Source organism: Toxorhynchites rutilus, chromosome 3 (genome assembly GCF_029784135.1).
Source record: "Toxorhynchites rutilus septentrionalis strain SRP chromosome 3, ASM2978413v1, whole genome shotgun sequence".
NCBI lineage: Eukaryota > Metazoa > Arthropoda > Insecta > Diptera > Culicidae > Toxorhynchites > Toxorhynchites rutilus.
In genome coordinates this window covers 269,552,741-269,569,669 of record NC_073746.1, presented here as the reverse complement: position 1 = coordinate 269,569,669, position 16,929 = coordinate 269,552,741, and the positions used below count along the sequence as shown (strand labels likewise).

At 37.6% G+C, this 16,929-nt stretch overlaps 1 protein-coding gene across 1 annotated transcript; it reads right to left on the bottom strand.

The window, feature by feature from the left end:
- Window positions 1-797: 797 nt before the first annotated feature.
- Window positions 798-15,261, bottom strand: LOC129775528 (CLIP domain-containing serine protease B4-like). The gene is made up of 5 exons (XM_055780367.1): window positions 14,896-15,261; window positions 1,747-2,271; window positions 1,588-1,684; window positions 1,230-1,531; window positions 798-1,165 (listed from the first exon to the last, which is right to left on the bottom strand). Exons 1-5 carry the CDS (start codon window positions 14,981-14,983, stop codon window positions 852-854), a joined length of 1,326 nt encoding a protein of 441 aa, XP_055636342.1. The 5' UTR covers window positions 14,984-15,261; the 3' UTR covers window positions 798-851.
- Between the last annotated feature and the right edge of the window lie 1,668 nt (window positions 15,262-16,929).

The window sequence follows — 16,929 nt, the reverse complement described above, 5'->3', positions numbered from 1 at the left end:
CCGTTTGCCGTTGAAACATAGTTTTTTTAGAAAATCAAAATCTCAGACAAGTCATAGTTATTAAAAAGTTAGTCGAATATATTATTATATCTTGTTCAGATAGAGTGAACCAAGTGCCAGAGGCTAAAAAAATTGTTATTAATAATCTTTTTATGATCGATTTTAAATTCAACTGTGGTCTTTCATTTACTGCAAGTACTCTTTTTTGAAACTCATCCTAACCCGTTTGCCGTTGAAACATAGTTTTTTTAGAAAATCAAAAACTGTACTTGGTTTACTCTGACTGATCACATTATTGAAGTTTTTTAATCTTCAATGTAAACTATGGAAAAGGGATTAGGGATTTCGAATTGAAAATCAATTTTTTTACTGATGAATCTGGTACTTTCGAGGACGAAGTAGATGGTGAAGAAAGATACTATATGCGACCCTGACTGAGTAATAAGAAATAGGGATCAAGAGAAGATTGTAAAAATCTATTACTAGAGTTTCACACCAATATTGAAACGAATATAATTAGAATAATTAGAGAGACAAATTTTCACACCGAAAAATATAAATAGGGGGGTAAAATAATTAACCCCAGAAGGTTATAAGCGAGGCAAATAATAGATTATTCCTCAATACAGAGCTTCACAATTTGCTAGCACTCGCTGTGTGTGCCATTGAACGGATTTCATGCCTGAATAAATAACGACGGTCAACGATTAAACTACCGTCCAACACATTTCCTCACTCTTCTTCTGCACGAAATAATAATGATCAATAATTCACAAATGCACACTATCGCTTCGAAGCAACTAATGAACGAAAAGACCAGGTCATTGTGACAGTTTTAATTTATTATTCATTCACTCCTGCAGTTTGCTGACGATCCATTCAACATAACGCCCAACGTTGGCGAATATGGCCGTCGACCTACCAGCGTCGCATTCCTTCATGTGATTCAGTATTCCCGCGACTTCGTGGACCACTCCAAAGCCCGAAACATGTCTTGTGCTGGTCAACGCTCCACCCGAATCGGCATGACACTTGTCACCATCGTTGACAGTAACTGTGCACAGGAAGTCATAGGCCTTGCGGAATCCCGCCGGTAGATTTGCCTTGCACTGATCCTGACTCAAAGCATTCAATTTGGAGCGAACCTTGTAGCGACTAGTGTTACCTAGAATCGTTGGGGTTCATTTTCAGAGCGAAATAGATTCGACAATGCACAAATACTAACTCACCACATCCGTTGTTCCCCCAACCAGCTAGTGTGAAGATCTGCTCGGCATCCTTCGCCAAAACAGGGCGCTCTGGCAAGCAGATAGGTCTAATCCATGTGCTAATTTCGACCGGCTTAACCAGCCGCAGCAATGCGATGTCATTGAGTTGTGGTCGATGCTGGCTGGAGTATTGCTCGTGAATGATGACTTTCTCCACTGACACGTCTATTGCCGGATCTGCGCAGTAAAACTCACTGAAATCCTCGATCGAAACGCAATCGACCGTGGACTCGGTATCCCACTCACCCAAACGAATGGTCAGACTGAAAAATTGAATTAAAACAATTAAATATTCTGGCGTCAGATTGATATCACTAACTTGCTCCATTCATTCGAATCAACTACGCAGTGGGCAGCCGTTAGAACATAACGAGAACTGATAAGTACTCCTCCACATTTGAATGTAGTTTCATACGCTGCAATCAAATTCTGAAATTTAACAATCCTTCGATTCATAAATTGATTACGAAACACTCACGCATATTGCCTAGATGAACCAAAGCCGTCCATGGCTGTTCGTCAATTTTCGTCACATTCTCCCCGAAAAACTGATAACTTGGCTGAGTGCCACACTCCCCAGGCTGGGGCAGTAGCTTCCACTGATCCAACTTATCCCCACTGTTGCCACCAGTGTTCGGTTGTTGGTCGCCAGGATTGCCATGATTCCAGTGATTGCCGTGACTGCCGTGATTCCCGTGATTCCCGTGATTTCCGTGATTACCGTGAAAGCCATGTTCGTTATTGCCATGTCCAAAAGACCCATGGCTTCCTATGGGCCTACCCGGATGACCATATTCGGGTTGCTGATGGGTAATGGAGTAATTCGGACAGCAGACTAGTGTTTTCCGCTCCAGTTTGCCACATTCGCTCTGGTAGAGGAACGCGATATCGACATCGGTGAGAATTTCCTTTCGCAGGGCGGCGAGCACTATTTTACACTCTCGAACATGCACGCAACGGCCGGCTTCCTGGTTGGGGTTTGTGCAGCTAGCGTTATATGCCACTGAAGACATAAAATAGATTCTTCAATTGTTCGTCATAAGATATTATTATATTTTTATTACTATTTTTTATTATATATTATATAGTTATTATTTATTATTTATTATTAAAATTATAACCTTTTTTCCCCCATTTTCTTATTTATTTGGGCTCATTAGCATTTTAGCTGCAACAGAGTTGAGTAAATCTACTCGTGTAAATGTTACATGTTTATGGTATCTATACATTGCAAATCACACAGTATTCATTTAGGCGTAAGAGTATTCTTTATGTTCTTCCATTGTCCAGTTAGACCGAACAGCGGAGACAGTTGATATGAGCATTGTTGTGTTATTAGTAGCACAACAGCCCGATGTTTCTTGGCGTAGGACTACGTCTTTCATTTCTGTAGTGGGGTGTAAGTTCAAAGTTTCGAAAACGAAAGAATGACGTTGTAGTGCAAGGTTTTGAACGTTAATACCTCTTTACCGGCGGAATGGAGTGGTATGACGATGACTTCATTCAAAAGTTAAAATGGCAAAGAATTATATGATTGTCGCTTATTGGTCAAAAAAAGCACTTCAATCCAAGAGCATCAGTTTCTATTCTGCTTCCGCGTGGAGTGGTCATGAAAACTCTCGTGTATTATTCTCGCGAGAACGAAATAGAATTATGTATCAAACTTCACCAGTTGCTTTCGCAAAACCACGCAAACCCAACGGTTCTTTTCAAGACCACCAACTCATAATCATCCACTCACACACTACCAAGGAAAACTTTCAGCAATCTTCTTTGTAAATGAAAATGGAAGGCCAAATGTGTTACCAGAGAAAGGAATGGTCCGATTTGAGCTGTCTTTATTTTGTTGTATTCGTCCCTGTCCGTAAATAAATGTTGAGAAAACGTTTCGAGAGAAAAAAAAAATTCCCGTGTGTTCCAAAATGAAATTGTTGTTAGTCCAATTGGATTTCGCGTTTGCTTCATGTTCCGTTAGTGTGAAGCGAAAGTGATTCTCAGGTGTAAAATAAAAATTATGAATGAAAATTTACTTCCAACATGTTACCAGTTGTATTAGTTGTACTTGATGTAACGGAGAAACATGTTTTTGCGAGAATCAAGAATATTTAGCGAAAATTATATCTGAATAAAGAAAGATGTATTACAATGCACAATGGTCCAGGAGGTGTATTTAAGTGGAAATTGGCATTTAGAGCTCGACGATTATTCTCTAGACATAAACTGTCTTGGACAAAGTTGTTACATACTATAGAGCGCTCATTTTTATGTTATCAAAAATAGGGTGACCAAAATTGTCGATGAAATAAAAAACCTAGCTTTTTTATCTTTATAGATAGATGTAAATATAGTTCGACAATGTTGTAGTCCCAGTTATTTGAGCCATCATTGTAGAACAAATTTGTTTTTCTATCTCTTGAAATAACCGATATGACGCTTTTTTCCAAATTACGCTAGGGTTACCATGAAAAAAAACTGTTTTTTTTTGTTCTAACTTTTGTATATCAAATTCTACATACAAACTGTCTTCGGAAGACTTTTAGAGAGCTTACTAATACAAACACTTTGCGATGCAGAACTTGTCAATATCTCAACTCCACTCAAAATTATTGATATTTCTTCCCAAAAAATACGCTCTCTTCAATTTTTTGTAGTTCTTTCTGGGGCAAATATAAACAAAGTTTATTGACGGCATTTGAAAGAGCATAGTTCACTCTACATGATGTACGATTTTCAACACTATGTTATTTTTTGTGTGTGAGTAAATTGAAATTGAAATCATGAGTTTTTGGGTAAAAAAGAAACATCAATAACTTTAAGTAGGATTAAGATATTGACAAGTTCTGCATCGCAAAATGTTGGAATTGATAAACTCTGAAAGCCAAACGAAGACAGTTTTGATGTAGAATTTGAAATATAAAAGTGAAAGCTAAAAAACCCCTTTTTTTCATGATCCCCCTCATGCAACTTAGAAAAAAGCGCTAAATCGATTATATTAAAAGATACAAAAAAGCTTTGTTCCACAAAGTTGTTTAAAATAACTGGGGCTACAACATTGTCCAACTATGTTTATCTCTATCTATAAAGATAAGAAAGTTAGAGTTTTTATTTCATCGAAAATTTAGATCACCCTATTTTTGATAACATAAAAATGAGCGTTCTATTATATGTAACAACTTTGTTGAAGACAGTTTTTATCTAAAGAACAAAAATCTCCCACAAAGTTGTTTTTAGCGCTTTCCATCTATGTTGCAATACGGTAACCATGAAAAAACGATTTTTTTTGCTTTAACTTTTATATCTCAAATTCTACAGGATTTTCCATTTCGGGCTTCCGAAAGTATACAGCCCTGCGCTGACAACCGTTTGACATAGCTGTCAACCAAAGCGTCATATCGTTAGTTGAATGTCTGCTATTTTACAATATGAATCGTTTTAGCATCGCACAACGTGTTAATTTTGTTAAATTATACTATAAAAATGATAAAAAACCGGCAAATGTTTTTCGAGCATTACGGACGGATTTTGGTCGTCATGGACGGCCTACAGAGCACACAATCGCTAATGTAGTGCGTAAATTCGAACAAACTGGATCCGTAGCAGATATTGTGAGACCTGTGCATCATCGTAATGTGCGTTCGGCCGAAAATATTGCTGCTATTGCTGCCAGTGTGGAGGATGACCCGAATGTTTCGATTCCACGGCGTGCTCAGCAATTGGGCTTGTCAAACACATCATTGTGGCGAATTTTGCATTTGGACTTGCACCTACATCCATATAAAGTCCAACTGGTACAAAAATTAGAGCGTGGTGACCATGGAATGCGTCTGGCATACGTCGATTGGGCGAACGAACAACAGCAGCAAAATGCTGAATTTTCGCATCAAATTTTCTTCAGCGATGAGGCACATTTCGAGCTCGGTGGCTATGTGAACACCCAAAATTTCCGTATATGGGGCTCAGAAAATCCACACGTGATTGTTGAGAGGCCATTGCATCCGCCAAAAGTCACTGTTTGGTGCGCATTATGGTCTGGTGGAGTCATCGGGCCGTATTTCTTTGAAAATGAGGACGGCGAGACGGTAACTGTGAATGGTGAGCGCTATGGCCGCGTGTTAACCGATTTTGTTTTGCCACAAATTAAAGATATGGATACGGATGACATGTGGTTTCAGCAGGACGGCGCCACGTGCCACACAACACGACCGAACATGGCCATATTGCGAACGAAATTTGAGAGACGCATAATTTCGCGTTTTGGTGATGCCAATTGGCCGTTCAGATCATGCGATTTGAACCCGCTAGACTTTTTTGGTGGGGTTATGCGAAAGACCGTGTCTATGTCAACTCTCCGCAAACTCTTGAACATTTGAAATACAACATTCGTGAATTTATGACCGAGATACCGCCCCATATGTGCCGAAAAGTCATCGAAAATTACCTGTTCCGGATCAAGGTGTGCGAGGAAGCCCTAGGTGGACATTTGAATGATGTTGTATTTTACACATAATGGCATAAACCAAACTTTAATTTGAAATAAAAGTTTCATCGAAATTCTAAGTGTGTTTTATTTCAATTTACTTTCGGAATTTAAAGTTGGAAAACCCTGTACATCAAAACTGTCTGCATACGACTTTTAGATGTTATCAATACCAACATTTTGCGATGCAGAACTTGTCAATATGTTAGTCCTTATCAAAGTTATAAATGTTTTTTTTTACCCTAAAACTCATGATTTCAATTTCACTCAAACACAAAAAAACATAGTTTTGGAAATCACATATTATATAGAGTGAAATCTACTCTTTCAAATTCCGTCAACAAACATTTTTATGTTTGTCCCAGAAAGAATGACAAACAAATGAAAAGAGCGTGTTTTTTGGAAAGAAATATCAATAACATTGGGTGAAGTTGAGATATTGACAAGTTCTGCATCGCAAAATGTTTGTATTAGTAAGTTCTAAACGTATTCCGAAAACAGTTTGTAGTAGAATTTGAAATAGAAAAGTTAGAGCAAAAAAACGTTTTTTTCAAAATAATTCCGGAAGGGACGAATTCCACCGGGTCTGCTAGCTGGAAATAATTATTCATTAATTAATTGAAATTTGATTCAAATGCAATTTCAAACAAATGATTACATAGCCAGCGGTAGTCCTGCGTCTACTTTGCGGTTATATCACAGATATAACCCACTTCTAGTTTTTGTTACAAGCAGAGCGTATATGGAGACCAGGACTCCGGCCGTGAATCGATCTCCATCGCTGATGATTGTTGCGTCGACGTAGTTATTCTATAACAATACAAGGATGGTCAATTGAGGGCCCTGACTTTTGAACTCACGATCGTTCGCTTAGTAAGCGAACTCGCAACCAATGAGGTTACGAACACTATGTCGTACAGCGACACCACAGTGGTGTCTTCCGCAAAATAAATAAAAACATATTTTGTGTTTCATTACGTATGCAACCATTCCATGCCAAACCAGTTCAAACCGGTTTCGGACTAAAATAGAAAAGAACACTTCAAATTAGAAAAACCACCATGTTTAACCTAAATCTGAGAGGCACTATATCGATTTGGCATGGAATGGCTGTATATAGAAATAAAAGACGTAGTCGTACGTCAAAAAAATTGCCGATGACATATATTACAGAAACTATAAGAGATAGAAAGTTCACTTCTTCGACAATAGTACATATTTCAATATTATCTCGAACTTTGCCGAATACACTATATCGCTATCTTGGATCAAAACAAAATTTGGATTAATTGTATTTTTTTTTTCAAAGAAAACATGAAAAAGTTTTTGTTAGAAAAATTCTTCCCCTATAGCAGAACCCTGCTTCCGAAGTATGGATGACTTATTGGTTCTGGTAAACTGAATTCCTTTTTTGAGCGTTTGATGCGTGCGCGCAAAAAAAAAATCGAGAGAAAATCGCGTAAAAAAGATTGCCACAGCCACATCCGCAGGATTTCTTTTCCCAACGAGGCGACGATAGGCGGTGCCAAAAGTGTGTTTACAAGAACTCTTGTAATTTCTAGTAAATCTCGTAAAATAAACCCATGCAAATAATCGCATAAAAAAAGAATCCATTGTATGAGATTTTTTAATGAAAACTAAAACAATTTCTTAAACTTCATTCTTTGATAAAAATTTGTAGATCTTACAGTTTTTGAGTAAGAAAAGTTTGTTAAAAAATTAAGAAAAAAAATTGTGCCGTCAGATTTTTTTGACGTTGGATGATATAGGGAAAAAATGAAAAACGATTTGGATTTATAAAATTTTTGCGTCAATCGATTTGGCCACTCGATACCAATTGATTACGAAGAAAAAAAAATGAAACTAACTATCGAACAATTGAAAAATTTCAACCGTTATCCAAACGAAAATCCCGCATTCTGATTGATCAATTCGCAAAATCAATCTTTGCTCTGACATCCAGTGCATCTCCACACTGTATAAATCAGAATACGGCACGGTGTATTGAAATATGAGTTTGATGTTCGATTTTCTGCCGATGTGCGTTGCATATGTCACAAATATGAAAACCGAGAACTTGTCGTTTTTTTTCTGTTGTGTTCAATTATAGATTTTAAAACCTGCATAATGTCATCGAACGGTCTTCGGATACAATAAACCACTCACAGCTATGATTCGAAGGTTTACGACTGTCGAAGATTTGTTTGAATTTGGCGAATTTTCTGCTCAATTTCTCTCACGAATTAGGAGCATGAGGATTTTAAAATTTTAAGTCATTTCATGTAGACAATAGTCCGATGAATAAAAGTGAATAATAATAATAATAATCAGCCATTCCATGTTAAACTGATTTAGTGGTTCTCAGATTTTCGTGAAAAGTTATAATTTTGTTCCCGTATTTTTTTATTTTTTCATTAGGGTGACCATTTCCATTTTTGGGTGGTTCGAAAAATCAACTTTTTCCTCTTTTTTCCTAAAATGACTTTTTTCAAAAATTCATAACTTTTGAACTGTTACACATTTTTGTTACATTTTTTTCATAATTATTGATTGTATTTGTTTTTTATGGTTTTCATGGTCTCGGGCCCAAGAGCGCTATATTTTTTATTATTTTTTCCTGAAAACTGAGTTTTTTTACGTAATATATCCAAAAATCAGAGAATCAGAGAGTGTTTTTTTCGTTTTAAAGTTATGATTTTTAAAAGGTAACCGATTGTCCAAAAAATCATTTTTTTCCCTTTTCCAGAAATGAAAAATTCATAACTTTCGAACTACTGGACCGATTCATATGAACGACATATCAAATTGAAGTCAATGAGATAATTTTTATCGCAACCCCCGCCCCTTGTGATTCATTAGTCAGTCAAAACTGCATAGAAGGCGTGGTCCAATAACGAGGAACAATCAGTTTATTGCGAGCATTGGACAATCTACACCAGAAATAAAATAAATCCGAAAGAGTAACAAAATAACATCTATTCGAGTAGCAGCCGCGGCAAAAATATTTGTCACAAAGAATCGAGTTTTTTTTTTGCGAGAATGGATCATTCGATTTGAGTTGTCATTGGATTGAAGCGAAAATTTCATAATTTTTTATTGTTTTATCCATACAAAACGTAGGAGCTCTCTATTAGGTGTTGTTAAATGACTAATGACCATGTTTCTATTATCATCATTGGATTGTACCATTTATGAAGTGAACGAACAATACTTAATAATCAAATTGATCGACCACAAAATTATGAAAAATTTTAATAATGTAATGTATTAAATATATCCAAAATCAGTGTGAAACAAATAGCCTGGCGTAATCCTACGTCAACTATCCTATAGTGTCTCGGTCTAAACCCTCATGTAACTTTTTTTTTTTGAGATTTCTACCACTATTCTTTACCCACAAAGTTTCACTGAGATGGTGCTGCTAATTTTAATTCATTCGTCGTCCAGCGCGATTCGGTTGTGTTTCTTCTGCGGCTCAAATTGTCTGTCGGTACACTAAACAGCAGTCTTCCGTGTTTCACAAAAAACACTGCGTCCGGGATAAACATGTCCACGCTGCTGTTCGCAGTTTTGTGTTTGAATACAAACATGATTTTTTCGTACCTATGTTTGAAAATGTGACATGTTTGTATTCGTTGTATGTTTGGACATACGATGTTTAATCCCAATGTTTCACATGATGTTCGAACATGATGTACAGTTTCTCTTGCATTTTCACCCAGTGCAGTGCAGTGCGTAGAGTAGAAGAAGCGAATCGGACACCATACCACCACCACTCAACGCGTGGTGTGTTGGTATGTTGACATGGAGAAAATGCTTTCCTATCATGACAATGGATGCTTCGTCTAAAATATTGGGCAAATAAAATAAACCTCTTTATCTGTTCTGAACAAAATAAACGTCGATTAATATCAGAGTTTTTCACAATTGATATCATTATTTAGTGCACGCATCAATTTATATATTGAATTCATGTATCATTCGCTATTATTAGCTATTTGAACAAGTACTAAAATTGAATAGAGCGTGGTAGATGTTTAGTTAACCACAACAAATTTTGATTACAATATTTCTATAATTTTAATCGAATATAAGGTACCACAATTATTCAGCAGTGACATGTTAGGCGTGACGCTAATCACTCGACCACGGGAGCAACCATTTTGGCTGGATCTTTGAATACAAATGGCCAATACTGCTTGTTCGCGACGAACGCGACCCGAGCTATAAAACGAGCGAAGAAGAGGAGAAGAAAGGATGATGCAATCGCATGCACACATAGCATATGCAGTGCAGTGTAAGTGTAGCTTTTAATTTTTTCCTTCATTCAGTTTGTGATAACATCGAGAAATTAATAGTGTTTTAGCCGCTGAAATTTATCTGCAGGTTCTGCTGTGTGCCGCTGAAGGATGCATCTAAGACTAATTTTTGGGTATTTATTTTTTTGGTCAGCATTTGTACGACGTCGCTCGCTGTGCAGTCGGTTCCCCAGACTTTAATTGCCAACATGCACGCAAAAAAATTCTCATAGAAAGCTTCTTCCTATTCAGAGAATGTTTCTCTGCACGAAACCAAGGATTATTTAATCAGACTTGCAAAATATGTATGAACTCATGGCCTCTCAGCTCATGTAATTTTTGTAATGCGAATTAAATTTCAAGTTCGTTTCTGTGAAAAAGTATTCTACGAAGAAATGTTTTGAGATGAATAATTTCTTTCCGTGTATGAAAACGAAACGAAACGAAAGCAATGAATACTGCGACATCGAGTGATATGTTTGTACATGATGTTCTTGAATTATAAACATCGTGTTTGTTTTCACATGTCTATGTTTGTGTATCATTGTTCGTGTTGGGGATAGACACTCAACACTAGCGAGAATCATGTTCGAATTCAAACAAAAACATGGAATTTTCACATCGCGTGGACATGTGTAAGTGTTTTTCGGAAGACTGCTAAACAGTAATCAGAGAAATAAATGGAAAACAATGATTTTTCACAATACTTACAAAAAAAACAATAGAGGAACTGGTACAAACTCGGTACCCCATTGGCCAATGCTCGGAATTTCTTCATATTACGCCAGCTTATGAAGGGATCTATTGCGGATATTTCCCCGCAAGCGATTTCAAAAGAATCTTTCTGAAATCACTGAAAAATGGATTTTTTGACATTTTCATACAAAATAGAAGTGAAGTACACTATCTTACGTAAATTAACTCAAATTGGACTAAAAAGCATGCAAAACAAAGAGGAACATAAAAACGATTTTTTCAAGAAAAAGTGAACAAATTTCATCTCGATTTATTTCTAACTAAAAAAGTAAAACGAATCAAAAGCCTTTACAAAAGTCGCAAGCGTAGTTGCTGCATGGGCATACAATACTTAGCATAGTGTATAATCAACACTATGTTTACATTGGGGTGCCAAATTACCCGCATACCGAATTTTCACTTTGGAATGAAATCTATGAAATTTGTGATTAAAATCTCGATACACTTACTCGAATTCGTTAAAGAACATCAATTTCTTGATCCAAATCAGCTTTAATATTTAAAATCGGCTCGCTATTCGATTTTTAATGATTTTTCAAAAGACGCACATGAAAAATTTTCGAGATTTCAAAAACAACAAAACTTGAAATTAAAAAAAAATTTTTTTTTGGGTTTTTGACATCTGACGTTTAGTACTACATTACTGGAACACTTTTTTTTATTCACCAGAATGCGCGCATTACCGCCGGAGATCCGGGTGGGTACCAAATTACTCATGGGGTAACGAATTTGTACCAGTTCCTCTACCGAATCTATCCATTGTTCCTTAATAATCGATTCTGGACTTTTTTTTTGCATAATTATGGTGAAAGATTACTCAACATGTGCTCCACAGAAGGAAGTAAGTTGGCCTAGCCGAAGACGTTCACCTTTAACTTGTGGAAAAATTATGAAAAGGGTTAACCCATTAGTGCCCAGCGTATGAAATTTAATACGCAAAAATGCCCGTTTTTGAAAAACTGTTTTTGATGAAACTAAAGTGTTAAGCTCATTTCAAATGATACCACATAACAATTCGAGAGTGTTTTTTGTGTCAGTGTCATTTTATCTGTCATTTTTGTTCTTTTGTTGTGTGTTGAAGCATGCAAAGTTCGAGTTTAATGGAGCTTGAGCTTGGGTAGACTGTACAGTTCGTAGTTGCTCTCCGTGATTGACCTGAACCAACCAAATTGCACAAAGAACGCACAGAATGACGCTTGGGACTAGCAAATCATTCTCGTTGTGCAATTTTCGGCGATTCAAGCTTTAAACGGTCAATAATGACGCCGGCCACGTCCTTACAGTCACCAGAGGAAGGGAAGGAATGTTAGTATGATATTCACCGCCCGAAGGCCAGAAGGGTCGCGTCTATAGCGTGGTTCCCTAGCGAATATCATGGAAGGGATAGTTGTTAGTGGGAGAGGTATGAATCAGGATTCACTGAGGTAAGTGATGTGATTATGTTAACGCGAACTGTCGACCACTCGTCGAAATGAAATCCCGAAAATCTTATATTCATAACATTCATCAAACATTCTTGGGAAACTTGATAAAGTAACCGAGGAAATTCGTCTAACATTAATCGGACCTGTGATGTATTTCGTTATTTTTCGTGTCTACTCATTATCGAACTTCAGTCCCGAAGGCGGAAAATTATTTTTGGGAAACCTAAACTAAAACTAAACAATCAAAGAATTTAAATAATGTGCGCATGGAAAAAATCAAACTTATCTGACACCACTGCACGCTTAGCCCATCCATGTCGATGTTTCCTTTGATTGTGACATTAAAAATGGATGTGTATACACGCGTCGGGCAGAGAGCACACTAACACAAATGAGCGCAACAAGACGATAGAGTTATCACATTTATCACAAGTATAAAATTCCTTAGAAATCTCACTCAATTAAAGAATTAAAAAAACATTCATTGCCTTTGGAATCACAAAGGCAGAGTACACACTTTTCCGCTCACTCAAAATATAAACAAAAACACAGCACAAACACACACATCTTTTTCTGAGCGCTGCCTGAGCCCCCTGCTCAACACTCCAATGCGGTAATATTTTCACTGCAGCGAAATTTATGATGGACACTGATTCCGAAAACTAAATGACCACAGGATCATGGAACTTAAAAACCTTTCGGAATTAGTGAACCAGCTTTATTACATATCATATCATCATCTAAAAATCCAAAGTTCGAGTTTAATGGAGTCGCGAAAGTAAACATAAATTTATCAAAGTTTTACCTCTTAAAGGATTCTAAATTGCTCAAATCTGTGACACAACACTACTAGACGAGTGTTAAAAATGATATCTAGCAAAAAAATCCGAAGAAAATAATGAAACCGCAAAAAAATCTATGTTTACTTTTGAGCGTATCAAATTTCATACGCTGTTTGTATATTTTTTTCTCAATAGGATATATCAGCTTCCCTATAATCCGGAGGAGCTGTATAATTATCTAATTGTTTGGACGAAGACGCTTTCGAAAATCTAGTGTCAACAAATAATATTGATTTTATCATCGTGCCCCGAAGCGGTGGAGACAGCGATGTGAATGCTGGAGATAGTGACTCGGAGGACGGCCCTTCCAGTTTTGGCAAACAAGTGAATGTCGAGAGCAACATTGAACGAGGCCAATCACAAGAATGCTCCTCGGACAGCAGCAAGAAGCGGAGAGCCAGACACTGGGAAAAAATGACCTTAAATTTCTATGAGTGACGTAAATCCAGCAAGGATCGAGTTCATGCAGATCAAGCCCAAACACTCGAAGTCATCGGAAGTTAGGTTTGACGGAATGAATAATTTCATAATTACGAATCGAACTGGTACTCAACGAAGGTTTGCGTATTACAACCGATGTACGAGGTATATTTGCTTGAAGTGTGATGTGGATTTGCCCCCTTCGGAGTGCTTTTTCCGGTACCAGACTCAGAGATACTAAATCCGATACACTGCCGTTCTATGCATAACTGTACTATGTTCTATGCATTCCCTATGAACCGTGGGACAATTATGCGTAGAACGGCAGTACACGAAAGTGCTAATAAACCATGAAAATGGTTATTGAAGTTGAATTTTATGAAATAAAACCGTTTTGTTCGATATTCAAATGATTTCCATTTTTGATACTGTATCGGCTCAGCGTATGAAATTTCATACGTCAAATATCTCATCTTGCGTGCACCCGTGGCCGAGTGGTTACCGTCATAACTAACATGCCGGGTGTTCGGGTTCGATTCCCGTTCTGGTCGGGGGAATTTTTCGTCAAAGAAATTTCCTCCGACTTGCACTGTGATCAAGCGTATTCTAGAGCTTGCCACTCAGAATGCATTCAAGGCGTGTTATTTGGCATAGAAATCCCAACTAAGTACTAATAAAAATGACGCAAGTAATACTACGTTGAGACGGCGAAGTTCCTCTAGGAACGTTAGTGCCATTGAAGAAGAAGAAGATATCTCATCTTCCAAAGAACTCCAACTCCAACCTCAACTTCCAAAGAACACCAAACCTTCCTCACTCAGATCTGAGCGACGGTGCGACGAACGTGTTAAGACGAGTTGGTTATTAGTAGTATTAGTAGTTATTTCAATGAAAATTTCTTCTATCACTTTGTACATTTCTTCCATCTTTCGGGTAAATCCTACCATCTCGATAAGACAATTTTAATTCCAGAGCAACCTATTCGTTCACCCATTTTAATACCACTTTAACATAGCTCATAATCCTAATCTTCTTCAAGTAGTCGATGAAGCGATGGGCGTCGATTTTGTTCGTTTTATAATCTTTCGAATTTGCTCTATCTGAACATAAATTCACAGAAGTACAGAAGCACTAAAGCCGCTCTTTTTTTTATTTACTCACTGCTAATTTATTAAAATCATCGATGCCATGCGAGCAGATTTTGAGCTGTTACATAGCTAGTGTGGTTTGCAAACATTCCAATCGCATAGCAGCTCAATTATTACGATCGCTGAGGACCGCCGCGTCGCAAGAGCTTCACCGAAACAGTCCAAGCTAATTAAAACTTTACCCTCCCTGCCCTGGAAACAAACAACAATCCCGCCGAGGTAATTACAACTTCACATTATCATAATCTGAAAATTCACTCACTTCCAGCGGTATTCTCGGCTCTGGGCACAGCGTCAATCATTCTTACAACGTATGCGCATATCAGCGCCAGTGGGATTACACTTTTCATTCTGCTTACAATACTAATTACAAATGTGATGTGAATACCGTTTCGGGAAAGTATTCCCCCGCAAGAGGTAAACACGCGGTCTGGGAGACTGTTATCCTGAGCAAGACGAACTCACAAAACTACGGTTGTAGGACTGAATGACGACAGCCAGCCAAAAAGCGCGAGGTCGAACTGATTCAAAACAGTAACTATGATATGACATGGAACTTTTAATTGGTTCCACACTGGCGCGCCAAAACGCTCCTGGATCCGAATAGTCACTGATCAACGCTTAGTGATACGTGCTTATATGCGTTTTTTGTGCTGTCTCTGTTTTCATTTGACACGGTGGGAAAAAATCAACAAAATAGAATGAAAAACAACATATCAATTAATGGGTGCCAATGAAATAAAATAGAAACTAAACTCGATTGGTTCTCACAGTGCCGATTAAAGGTATGGAAATGAATCAGAGGGCGATAATCAACCAATGTCGTTGGGAGAAAGTTCATCCAAACCTTTTCTGCTGGTCTGACTTGTTGCATAAAAATCTGGACAAACTGTGCGCGCTTGATAACATATGTTTTCAAAGCAATTCCCGTCATCATACTTTCGGGATTTCTTTTGTGGTGGTGACTGAAACTGATATCAAACTTGATCGACTTCATTTGTTTTGGAGATTAAAACTTTCTTCTGCGTAGGTATTTAAATGACATCTTGTTATGCGTGCAATCGGGCAACGCGATTTGATTTTCTCGAGTAACTTTCCACGACTGCATTTAAACTACCTAATGATCTGCGGTATCATTCAAAATTAAAATATGCTTTGAGTTTCCTTATTGGTGTGAACGATAAAAGCCCGATAAGGTAGTTGCAGCTGAATCAAGTTGACTGTATACCATTTCAATGGGAGTGTTGATGGTATGAAAAGCAATTGCAACCGCTTTTTCAATACTGTCCCATACAGGTTTTCGACGTCTTCGTAGAATGTGTCATTTCATAATCATGGATCCTTTAACTTTGACTTTGTGATTAAATTTTAGCTTTTTAGACTGTTGTACATTCTCTGTGAATTTGGTGTACAACTTAATTCGGTCCGCTTTGACGTAGGACTACGTCTAACAGGAATATGTGGGGGTAAAATGAAAATCACTCCACTATCGTCATTCGGCCGTCGAAGAATAGTATCTGTACATTGCCCTGTGATTGAGGATTTGCATTTGCATTTATTCGGTATCCTGAAAACTCGAACTCAGTTGTCCGAAGCTTGCATTTTTCGTGGTTCAAAACCATCCCATTTTCTTTTAAGCTATTGAAGACAGCTTACAATGCTTGTCATGCTCCTCGGAGTGCTCTCCTCAATTTCATCACAATCTGCTAAAAATAGGTTGCCAAGTGCGCTGAAATATTTCCAGCGCCAAACCCAACCCAAAAGTAAGACGTTTAAATTAGTGTGACGTCGCTGCGAATTGAAAGTCATGATGCTTCGTGATTCTTCATTCAACTCCAATGAAAATGCGTCCCTGATACCCAATGCAGTCCATACGCTTCCGACACTTCTCTTCACTTCGACTAGGACTACTTCGGCACTCGCCGTCAACATGATTTGAATTGACTAGAAAAGGAATTGACGAGCGTTGAGAGCGAGGGCGACTGATGAATTATTCTAGCAAATGGTTATTCTAATTGACGTGACTAATGAATACAAAACTGCCTCTTCATTCAACCTGACTTCAATCCATACTACTACTTCCCCTGACACGAGTCTCGTTACCCGTGTACACAATATTATTTTTACGTCCATATAAAATGAAAGGAAAACTTGATTTCTGAAGCAAAAAAGTTGTTATACCATTAGTCCTTTCCCGTATTATTTAATACGTCACACGTCAAATGATTTCACTACTCTGCTGAGCATTCTTGCGCCCTATGTTATGCAAGTACACCACGAGTGATACTCGATGTTG